Here is a 12,255-nt window from a genome sequence, read left to right as displayed (position 1 = left end):
TTATAAAAATTATATTATTAAATAAAAATAAATTACTTCATTATTAAATCTAAATTAAATTATAATAAAAAAATTACACAGAAAATAAGAAATTTTAAATAGGTAATTTAATATTAATGTCGATACATTTTTTTTCAAATTTATATTTCGTTCAAAACAAAAATATTATCGTTTGAGAAAATAAATAAAATAAAATATTAAAATCGAGATATATCCCACTGCATTGTACGAATTCGTTTTTAGTCAATAAAAATATAAAAAAATTGCCATGATATTTTGTAAATTGTAGAAGTGACTATTTTATTTTAAAAATAATAGAAAAATTGGTCAAAATAGTAAGTATGGCTACTTTTGTCCTTTTACTATAATTGAATTGCTTGATTTGGTATATATAGATCGTAGATGGATGTGGGGTTCATCGTCGTCGGTAATATTGGAGTAGCCTGAGACAATTTAGGGCCTAGGGGAGTTGTTCGGCGGCAGCATGGACCATCACTCTCGACAAAAATCACACGTATATCAACAAATCTACCCTCTTCGATCGCTCCATTTTTCAATTCCGAACTTCTCTTTGTTTACTATTCGTCTACATATAACTCTGGTGTTTGGATGAGTGAGTGCAGGGGGAAAATCGGAAAGAGGAAGAAGAAGGTGAAGTGGAGGCTGTGATAATTGGGGGAATGGTGTTAGATATACAAGCCACTTCTTCTATTCCTCCAAACCCTAGAACTACCTCTCCTGGAAAGGTATATGCCCAATACTCACTGTCTCTGTCTTTGAACAATCAGAGATGCTACTATTCGACATTAATCTGATGTCAAATCTAAACTTTGTCTTGTTATCATCATCATCGTCATCGTTATTACGTTATGCCTTGTGATTTGCACTTTCAATTTGAACATGATCATAACTTGGTAAAATCTCAACCGGTTCGTAATTTGTAAACTGTATCTCTTTTCCCAAAAAGGGAGTATGGATTTGTTGAAATCTCACTCATTTTTTTGTAAGTTTGTTATTTAAGCGGTTGGTTACCTCACTTAACTTACTTGGCAAGTGTTGGTAATTGCTTACCAAGTAAAAGATGGTTGTCTACGATCCATTTTGATGGCCGAGAATGTTAGCTTACAGGGTAATGTTTAAGTTTTTAATATTTCGAATCTGTGGATTGGTTTTAGCAAAAACACAAATAGAAGAAAATGGAAACAACCTTTCTTATCTTTCGGGGCAAAGAAAGGTCAGTGTGCATCATGCTCTCAGACCCTACATCTGAGTGGGATACATTCCGGGTACTTTTGGTTTGGTTTGCATAACTAGAAGAAAACCTGCACCCCCTCCCCGAAATATGATAAACCAAACCAAACAGACTTAGTAGGTTTTAGGGGGTAAGATGCTTGCAGACTCGACCTCTATCCTAAAGAGTAGCATAAGGTGTTTCCAAGTGGTGAATCCATCTATGGGTATATGATATTTTGCAGTCTTATTGATTTAAATCCACTGGTTCCTCTATTAGGTGTGTTATGCAGTGGGAGGAGTAGCAAGGAACATTGCCGAGTGTGTATCGAAACTTGGAACGAAGCCTTGCATGATAAGTACATTAGGATTGGACATGGCAGGTGAGTAATTTGATGGTATGCATGGACACAACCTCTTTGGCTTCATATTTGAAATCACTACGCTGTTTTTTGTTATGTTTTTTTACTTCTTTTTCTCGTGCTCCGTTCACAATATGCTACTCTTTATTCCTGCTACATGTTTACTCACACTTTTGCACATGCTGGAGGTCTTCACTGGAACAACCACTATTTTTGGGGTAGATGTCAGGTTTGTCTACGTCTCCCCCAGACCCTACTTCGAGTTGGATTTACTGGGTCCTTTTGGTATTGGTTTAACACGGCATATGATTGCTAGGAATCCCACATGGCCTCTTCCACTTCATATTTGAAATCACAATACTGCTTGTGATTGTTATGGAGTAGAGGATATCGACCAAATTTGGTTAGTGAGGCACAAGTCGAAATTCGTTTTTCAATTGATATCACACTTGTTCTCACACAGCTTATAGTTTTTCAAAATTTTAACAGGTAATTTGCTGTTGGAGTACTGGAAGTCTGCAGGATTATCAACGGAAGGTAGAATTTTGAGTAATAAATTGAAATTTACAGCTCCAATGATTACCGGTGCAAATCTTTTTCATCAATTATAAAATTGTTTAATTAAGGTATTCGAATGGGCCAAGAGATAGACACTCCAGTTGTATGCATTGTCTTTGATACTTATGGAGAACCGGCCGCTGCTGTTGCAAGTGTTGAGTCTGTTGTAAGTTGTTTTTCAAATCGTAAAGTTTTCATAAATAAATGTCGAGTTTAGGTGTCCATTTTGTTTTCTGACATAGGAACGGTTTCTTACTCCCAAATGGATTGCACAATTTAAATCGAATATAGCATCTACTCCTATTGTGATGGTTGATGCGAATTTAAGTCCAGCAGCTCTTCAAGCATCTTGTGAATGTATGTCCCTCCATTACCCACCAATCTCCTCGAATTTTTACATGCATACAAGTTTTATTGTCATTTTTTCTTCACAGTGGCGGCAGAGTTTGGTACCCCAGTGTGGTTTGAGCCTGTATCTGTAGCAAAGTCAAGAAGAATTGTTTCAGTTGCCAAGTATGTGAGTTTCCTCAAACCTTTAAGGAAAATATTCTCTTTTTCACGCACCTTTCATAGGCCAGGGGTCTTTACGGAAATGGTCACTCTACTCTTTGGGGTAGAAGTCAGGTCTGCATAGATTCCATCTCCAAGACCCCATCTCCAGGTGGAATATACCAGGCTCGTTTTAGTTTAGTTTAGTTTGGTGTTAGTCGTAAAATAGTAAGCCTGAAATGCTGTTTAATGGTGATACTCCATAAACACAACCACACACATGCATACATTCTGCATGAATTCCTAGGCGTGGTTGCTATATTCGCCTCCATTGGTGTACAAAAAGACCAAAATGCCCCTGAGTTAATGTATTTTTTGAACGGAGTTAGTCTGCGGAACCAAAACCGAAAAGAATTGCAAACCACAGTGACCACCACTGTAATAAATGAACCACAAGGACTGAAGATTTGTAACATGCCGTGGGACCAAGAACGTAGTTTACTTTAGAAAGTATATTAACATGAAGATTTGTAACAGATAACCTTTGCTTCACCGAACGAAGATGAACTGATTGCCATGGCAAACGCTCTCTCTTGCAAAGATGCATTTTCTCCCATCCAAAAGGACAACAGCACAACATCATCTTTATTTCTACAGCTAAGACCGGCAATCTGGATTTTGCTTGAGAAAGGCATTAAAGTGGTTGTTCTGACCCTTGGATCGAAAGGGGTATTATTATGTTCTAAAGGGCGCCTCAACTTTCATCATACCGGGCCAAAGAGGAACAATAGGTCACATGAATTTAGCAAAAAGTTGCACGAAACCATAAATCTACACTGCCCATCGGACCGGTTTTTTAGCGCATTAAGGCTTGAAGGAAGCTCTAGTAGTAGCAGCCCATACGTGGTGCATTTTCCTGCCGTATCATCTGCATCGGTTGTGAGGGTAACCGGAGCTGGCGATTGTCTGGTTGGCGGTGCAGTTGCTTCCATTTGTGCAGGTTTAGATGTAATGCAAAGTATTGCTGTTGGAATAGCCGCTGCTAAAGCTGCAGTTGAAGCAGAGACCAACGTACCCACCGAGTACAGTTTGGAGCAAATCGCAGGTATTTTTCCGAATTTTTCTTTTTTAAAACCGTAACTAAAAACTACGATTGAGAGGACTTTGGCCCAATGACATTGAGGGTTCGTTTGGTGATTGGGACAGGATGTGACATGACATGACAGAATACATATTTGTTGTCCCATGTTTACTCGGACACGACGGGACTGAATAGGACAAAAATGCACTTCTTTTGGCCCAACAAAATAGGTGGAACAAAAATTGGGAGATGAAACAAGATTTATAAATTGATAAACTACCTACGTTAAATTAAAACCTTGTACGATTATTTCGATCGCCTATCTCACCCCGTCCTGAGGTAAAATATATGAAATATTTTAATGATATAATTAATGTTCTAATCTTGAAAACAGAGAAGCTGTTAGAGTTGGTGTATCATGTTGTTATTGATCTATAAAGTTTCTATTTGTGCAGAGGATGCAAGGTCAGTGTATTTGGGTGCCGATGTTGTTTTTTGTCGGTCATCGTTATAAAACCATGATTTATTGTGAGTGAGTTAACCCCTGAAGCTGTTTTCGGACGGACATTATTGCTTGTCAACGTGCTTATAACTAATTGCTAAGGGGGGGAACTGAACTCCATGTATGATTTCTTTCGAATGCAAATACTATTTGAATACTTTGACAATATTCATTTACCAATTTTCTAGTACTATCTATGTTCTAATTAAATGTTTCGAGTATTATATGTATTAAATTGGATTTTTGAGTATTTTTTTAAGAGATACTAAAGTCAATTTTGTATTTGATCATGTTATTTTTATGATAATATTGTAAGATTTTATGTTTAGTAAACTAACTGATAAACTAGTTGGTTATTTTTAAATTAACTGATGAATAATTATGTTTGATAAAAATTAGTTGATAAACTTGTAAAATAACAAAAAGTGACATTTTAAATTTTTTTGTCAATTCCAACATTTTATAATATAATTTAAATAAATTTTTAATAATATAATATGTTAAATAATAATAACAAAATAGTAAAGAAAAATTAAATAGTATAATATATTAATCACAAGATTTTCAAATTGATTATATACTAGTTATGTATCCGTACAATACGGCGGGAGCCATGAATTTTAACGATTTTGAAGTTTCACTGGTTTTATAAGATAAGATGTAACGATGATATAAGTTACACTTGGTCTTTACATATTAATAAAATTTGAATAAATAAGAGTTATGGTTTCAATTATAGATTATCGATGAAAAAAAATTATATGACAGTTTAAAATCCAATATATTTAAATGACTCCACAAATGTGTTCGATTTACACAAAGAGCAAAACCAAGAAACTTGAGTTTTAAGATAAACACTCAAAACCAATAAAGAAAACTACAAATTTGACAGATCATAAGCCATGAAAAAGACTAAAAAATATGGGTTTTAGAATGAAATTTCAACTGCTTACCTTCTTTCTTGTCCAAAAACTCAGATTAAGGTTGAATTAATACATGTATATATATATTTCAAAAAAACCCAAGAATATATTAATTCATAACATATTATTCAGTGCAATTTAGACAACCTTACCCCAAAATATATAATATATATATATAAATAAATAACTATAAAAGTATAAATCGTAAATATTAAAAATATTTTTTCACAGTATATATAATATATAATAATATAATTAAGTAAAAAACTACTCAATATTGGACTCATTTCGAAAGTATTAACGAGACGATTATAATGGTGTAACTTGTTAAAATAAAAATGTACTTTTTAAACATGTTTTAATTGATATACAATTATGTATGTTAATTTGATAAATATTTAAAATGAAACATTTAAAAGTAAAAGACGTAAATTAAATTAATTAACTAATTATAGGAGTATAAAATGTCAATTTAAAATTATAATTTTAAAAAAACCGCCTTATAAGGGGGTGAGTGTATGTGAGGAGATGAGTGGGTGAAAAAGTGAAGTAAGGGTAGTATAAAGGGTATCTTGGTCATTTAATATTTTAAGACTTTAAGACTTTTGCTAAATTTGCTTAATAAGATAGTAAGATAAGATATATATATATATATATATATATATGGTTGAGTTCACATGTGACCAATGGTTTTTCGTGAAACCCGTAAGACTAATTTATATTCATTGATCAACTTTATAAGCTAATGATCAAATGGTCTAAAGTTGCACGGTGATAATTTTGTGATTATTGAGAAGTCTTGTGGCAATTTTGTGATTATGAATGTTTATATTGTAGATTTAATCTAATGGTTGAGAATTGGTTTTACGAGTCTCACAAAAAACCTTTAATCTCACATGATCCTAAGTATATATATATATTATAAATTTTGGTTATGTTAAGATAAATTTTAAAAATAACCTACATTAATTTATGCTTTTAAATAAGCAATTAAGCATTACATATAATATGAAATAAAATAAAATATAATTGGTCAACATAACATATCTTAATTAATCTACAATTTTTTCAAAAAAAAATCTAATTAATAATTTTATTCAAAATATTTAACATAGTTTTATTATCTATCAAACAAAATAAGTATAACTTTAATTTTTAGATAATTTACATAAACATTTCTAGAATTGTTATATTTACTTTTTGATGATAAAAAAAATATTGAATAATTACAAAAATAACTGATATTATTATTAATAATTGATAAATACTTAATAATTAATATTAATGTATGACATATAATTAAGATTAATTAATATTTATTAATATCAGTAATAATTAATTTTAGTTAATATTTACTAATAACTATTATTTATTTATAATTAATATTAATAAACAACAATTAAATTTTAAAAAATGACAATAAGCTTATGTCCATCCAAATGTATAATTTAAAAAACAATGCCTTAATGATAATTGAAGCTACAATAAAGTTGTGATAATACCAAATTATTAAAATAGATTTACAATTCTTTCAAAAAAAAAAAAAGATAGATTTACGATTAATATAATATTTTTTTTATGAATAATCCATGTATTTTGGTATATAAATATGTATTTTATTCTGAATGGGATATAAAGACTATGAAACTTCCTATTACCTCTTTACAAACATTGTATTTAAACACAAAATACAGCACATTGCATCTTGCAGTTAAAGCATCTTACAGTTTGGAAAAATAATCAAACTGAACATGTAATTAGTTAGTATGGCAACAGGAAGGGCAATCCCCGGCCTCGGTTCCACTATCTCATCCCGGCCCTGGTCCTTGGCGGGTACGAGGAATAGAATCCTCTCCCCGGCTTTTGTTAGGTTTATCCTGGATCCACTTCCGGTAAAAAAAAAATAATCAAAATTGGTTGAAAAATATAACAAATTATATAACACATTAAAAAATATAATACACACACACATATATATATATATATATATATGTATACGGGGACGAGACGGGTTGGGAATATGTTACCCGGCCTGGTTTTCAACAAGTGAGGAACTGCTGGCCTCAAAACCGAATGAGGAATCCCTAACCCCAAACAAGGCTAGTGAATCAGGTTTCTCAACAGAGCGGAACAAATTAGTATATCTAATTTAGTTTGTGATTTTGACTTTAAACCACATTGTATTGAAAAACACCCCTACAATTGACTTGTGAGTTTCATTAGTAGATGGTTGCAATGAATTTATGGCCAGAATGGACATTGCGTACTTTAAAGCTAAATGAACTCCGTAAATAATACGTATTTAATGTCAAAAAAATAAATAAACTGTTTTTTTACAAAACAAAAATTAGCATCGTGTACTTCATATTTCACAACTTACTTTTTTTTTTCTTCATGAATTATTATTAAATCAATAACCCCATCAAGTCAACGAGTCGATGGATGTACCATTGTTCGAACTTTTATAAAATATGAGTTGTTATGGCAGAGCTATTAAGTTCCAAGCCAGGTCTTCTGTACCTTCTTAACTTATTTTCGTAAATATAATTTTTGTAGACTATGAAAGATGCACCTTTTAATCTTTTAAGGGTGCTCCGAGATATTAAAAAATACAAGGAACATCAACCAAAAACCTGAAGGGTGTGTTTGGTGTGAGGACATGATATGACATGACAGAACAGGACATGACAACTGTTCAACGTTTGGTAAGATAAAACTGGACAAAATAAAACAAGTAAAATGACCAATTTACCCCCGATGAGTTGTTTATCATAATTAATTTATGTAATTTATTAAATTATAATAGAATAATTATTTTTATAACAAAATATGTCATTTGATGTTTTCGTCAAAACAATTAAAATGACACCAAATAAAAAGTTTATGTAGTTTTCTATTTTTATTTTTATCTTTTTTCTACATTATTTTTTATTATTAATATATAATAAATTACATAAATTAATAAAAATATAGAAACCGTATAAAAATAATATTTTGATGATGGTAAAATTAAAGTTTAAAAAACATAAAATACAATAAATAAAATTTAAAGAAAGAATAAAATGTAAAAAAGAGACCTATCTGATGTTTTAGAAGAGAATTAAGTTTATCTTGAGGTTATATTGGTAAAATATAAGTTTGTTTCACTTTATTCCACTCTGTTTCTGTCTGTTCTACATAAAATTAATGCCAAACATGGAACATGGATCTCTATCATGTTTTGTCTTGTCCCTGTCCAGTGTACCAAATGCACCCGAAAAGTCGCTCAAAATTAATCAAAAAAGTGTCTTGAAATCAACCGAAAAACCGAAAAAGTTCCTTAAACTCAACCAAAAATAAAAACGAAAATCTCTCAAAATCAGTCAAAAAAAACTTAAAAAAATCTTTCGAAAGAGTGGACACATTAGAGGATTTTACCTTATGGATCGGCTATTTTTAGCTTTTCGATAGATGGGGTTATTTGTGTAATTTGACTCGACCATCAGCCGCTATGAAATGGTCAACCGGTTCAACCAAACTGGGTCGGGTCTCAAAACCAGGGTCCAGGGTCTGATTAAAATTGTCAATGGTGGTGGAGGCATTAATTAATAACTACATTATAAACTTCTCGAGTTTCTCATTGTTGATGTGGGAGATGATCTTATTCACGAATGAAGTTACTCATCAACGGCCTCATTCTTCACGGCTACTCCATAAAATCCGGTTACAATCCTACAGTCTTTTCTTGCAATCAGCTTATTCATTTATTCTCCAAGCATGGCTTACTACAAGAAGCTTGCAACCTGTTCGATGAAATGCCTGACCGAAACGTCTTCACTTGGAATGCCATAATTTCTGCCCATATAAAGTCCCATAACTTGGCTAAGGCGCAGGGTCTGTTCGACGCTGCCCCACATAGAGATTCCGTCACTTACAATTCTATGTTGTCGGGTTATGCAAACAGTGATGGCTATGAAAAACCGGCGATTGATTTCTTTATGCAGATGCATTCTGTGGGTTATGATGGGCTGATTGATGAATTTAGTCTGACCAGGATGTGTAACTTGACTGCAAAACTACGGAACTCACGCCACGCGAAACAATTGCATTCGTTCATGGTGAAAACTGGGAATAATCTAAGTGGGTTTGCAGTCAGTGCTCTCGTTGATATGTATTCAAAATGTGGGTGCTTTAGTGAAGCTTACGAGGCCTTTAATGGATGTTATAGTGGGTCAGTGGATGTGGTTTCTAAAAATGCAGTTGTTGCTGCTTGCTGCAGAGAAGGAAGGTTAGACATGGCCATGGAACTTTTCTCAACCCAGCCGGAGTTTAACGATGTGGTTTCGTGGAATACGATGATCACAGGCTATGCCCAAAATGGGTGTGGTAAAGATGCCATTGAATTGGCTGTTTGTATGGCAAATAATGGATTTAGATGGAATGAGCACACTTTTGCTAGTGTTTTAAGTGCTTGCTCTTCTTTAAAGAGTTTAAAGTTGGGAAAAGAACTTCATGCTAGAATCTTGAAGGAGATAACGAGCTTGAATCCTTTCATTAGTAGCGGGATCGTTGATGTCTACTGCAAGTGTGGTAACATGAAGTATGCTGAATCAGCCAATTCTTTAATTGGTACCGAAAACAAGTTTGCAACAACTTCAATGATCGTGGGATACTCTTCACAACACAATATGAAAGAAGCCCGAAGGATTTTCGATTCTTTAACTGTAAAGAATCCTGTAGTTTGGTCGGCTATGTTTTCTGGGTATTTGCACTCGCATTGCATTGAAGATGTTTTTGAGCTATTTCGCTTGTTCAATACCGAAGAAACAACAGTTCCTGATGGTTCGATTCTTGCCAGCTTTCTTGGTGCATGTGCAATACAAGCCACCATGGATCTTGGAAAACAGGTACATTCTTATCTATTCAGAATGAACATTCACATGGATGAGAAAACAATTAGCGCGTTGATTGACATGTACTCGAAATGTGGGAACATAATGTATGGAAAGAGAATCTTTGAAAGGCTCACATTTAGAGATTCAGTCATATACAATATCATGATAGCTGGTTTTGCTCACCATGGTTATGAACTTGAAGCTTTTCAACTCTTCGATAATATGGTCAGAAGTGGTTTCACCCCAGATACAGTAACTTTCATTGCGATCTTATCAGCTTGTCGTCACTGTGGCTTAGTTGAAACGGGTGAAAGTTATTTCATGTCAATGATAGAAGAGTACAAGATAACACCTGAAATGGATCACTATGCTTGCATGATCGATCTTTATGGGAGAGCTAATCAACTTGAGAAAGCAATGGAGTTCATGAGAAAGATTCCAAGAGAATTGGATGTGGTTGTAGTGAGAACATTCTTGAATGCTTGTAAGCTTCACCGGAATCTTGAAATAGCACGAGAATCAGAAGAAAAGTTGCTCAGAATTGGGGGAGACAGTGTTACGAGATACGTGCAGTTGGCTAACATTTATGCTTCAGAAGGGGAGTGGGAGGAGATGGGAAGGATAAGGAAGAAGATGAGATCGAATGAAGTTAGTAAGGTTGCGGGTTGCAGTTGGGTTCATGTTGGGAGTAACGTTCATAGTTTCACATCTGGCGATACGTATCATTCAGAAGCTGAAGCTACTTATGGTATTCTGGATCTCTTGATTGCGGAAATGAACAACAAAGAAGAGATGCAACTGTGTTTCTAATGTTACTGAAACTATTATTATTCAAGTTATGGTCGTTTTAAGCTGGAATTCTTTGCAGTCCGTTCTCATCGGTCCATGAAGGGATCCGCTATACCGCTTGTGAGCATGAATTTTGATGTTCGGAGTTCCGAGTGTTGGGTTGAAATTTTGTAACAGGCATGCAGCAGAGTTTAACATAGAGGTACTAATTTTACATATCATCCATGAATGGTTTGTTCAAGGATATTAAGAAGTGGAAACTAGGATGGTAGTTTGACTGTTTATCCAGACCAGTTGGGACCCGATTTATCCGATTCGGTCGGGGATGGGGATATCCTGCATAACCGGGTCTAGGGTCTTTTAGTACACCATTTCTACCAGCCGGGAGGTGGATGGGGACGGGGATGGTATTCCCCAACCCAGCTTGGCCCGCGTACATAATATATAGGGGTATAATCAAATTGGAATTATAAAAAGACTGAGAATCGTGAGAATTAGTAATGTTGTTGTTTCATATTGTAAAACAATTCATGTTATGTGAAAGTACGATGTTGTTTCACAATATACACATTAGAAATAATCATATTGTGAAAAAAATACCACATGTTTCACAATGTGAAACAACATATGATTGTTGGTTCTCAATCTTTTTGTGGTTCGTATTTGATTATTCTCCTCTCTCTCTCTCTCTCTCTCTCTATATATATATATATATATATATATATATATATAACTTTCTTTTTTGATCATTGTTATTCACATTCGTCGATTATGCACCATCTTGGGCAATATTAATCTCTTGTTATTCTCACATTCTTAACTTGAATTCTAAGTAACAAATAACCGATTTTCCTGATCTCAAATTAGAGGTGTTTGCGGTGCAGTTTGATACAGTTTGGGCTAAACCATAAAATGCACTACACATGCGGTTTGAACATTTTTCCAAACCTCAAACCGCACCACAAATTTGGTGCAGTGCAGTTTATGCAGTTGTACCTATCGCACTTTATGTCTACAATCCAATAATTATAAATTAAAAAGTACATTATAAAATCAACAATAAAGTGTACGAAGTTCAAAAAAATATAGAGTTTCAATACATCTGATATCCAAATTCATATTATACAATTAGAAATAGTTTAAAAGTAAAAAGAATAAACTCGAGACTAAATTGGACGTCTGAGTTGTTGGACGTCTGAGTTGTTACGTGTCCAATTAATTTATTAATATTATCAATTGTCATATTGGATTAAACTCAAGTTCCAAAACAAAATGTCCAAAAATATTACATAAACAATAAATCATGTTGAAGGACCTTTGAGTACATATGGAAAAGTTAACGGACTGGAGTGTAAATATGTTCTCATAATTCCGTGGTCGAACAACGGGTACCATCAACAACATAAAAGGAAAAACAACGGTCTCCGCCTCAAATCTCCTATTACAT

General features: G+C 33.5%; 2 protein-coding genes across 3 annotated transcripts; both read left to right on the top strand.

Moving 5' to 3' along the window:
- Nucleotides 1-416: 416 nt before the first annotated feature.
- Nucleotides 417-4,469, top strand: LOC112506891 (pseudouridine kinase). 2 transcript variants are annotated; one of them, XM_025111213.1, is made up of 9 exons: nucleotides 417-514; nucleotides 624-746; nucleotides 1,511-1,613; nucleotides 2,082-2,129; nucleotides 2,219-2,316; nucleotides 2,393-2,507; nucleotides 2,585-2,667; nucleotides 3,177-3,744; nucleotides 4,176-4,469. In XM_025111213.1, the coding sequence occupies exons 1-9, from the start codon at nucleotides 485-487 to the stop codon at nucleotides 4,232-4,234; spliced, it is 1,227 nt and encodes a 408-aa protein (XP_024966981.1). In that variant the 5' UTR covers nucleotides 417-484; the 3' UTR covers nucleotides 4,235-4,469. The 2 variants fall into 2 exon arrangements, with proteins under 2 accessions (XP_024966981.1, XP_024966982.1); XM_025111214.1 differs by having other exon boundaries at nucleotides 425-514; nucleotides 615-746.
- Nucleotides 4,470-8,795: 4,326 nt separating this feature from the next.
- Nucleotides 8,796-10,829, top strand: LOC112506298 (putative pentatricopeptide repeat-containing protein At3g18840). The gene has a single exon (XM_025110306.1). It carries the CDS (start codon nucleotides 8,796-8,798, stop codon nucleotides 10,827-10,829), a length of 2,034 nt encoding a protein of 677 aa, XP_024966074.1.
- The last annotated feature ends 1,426 nt before the right edge of the window (nucleotides 10,830-12,255 follow it).

This window comes from Cynara cardunculus (assembly GCF_001531365.2).
Source record: "Cynara cardunculus var. scolymus isolate 2C chromosome LG 2, CcrdV1, whole genome shotgun sequence".
NCBI classification, from domain to species: Eukaryota; Viridiplantae; Streptophyta; class Magnoliopsida; order Asterales; family Asteraceae; genus Cynara; species Cynara cardunculus.
Note: the sequence above shows the minus strand (reverse complement) of the source record. Positions and strands in the feature narration are given on the sequence as shown.

Coding starts and splice junctions, on each gene's coding strand:
- LOC112506891 (XM_025111213.1), top strand. CDS start 485: ATGGACCATCACTCTCGACAAAAATCACAC. Junction 2,508..2,584: donor TCTTCAAGCATCTTGTGAAT/GTATGTCCCTCC, acceptor TTTTCTTCACAG/TGGCGGCAGAGTTTGGTACC. Junction 3,745..4,175: donor CAGTTTGGAGCAAATCGCAG/GTATTTTTCCGA, acceptor CTATTTGTGCAG/AGGATGCAAGGTCAGTGTAT.
- LOC112506298 (XM_025110306.1), top strand. CDS start 8,796: ATGAAGTTACTCATCAACGGCCTCATTCTTCACGGCTACTCCATAAAA.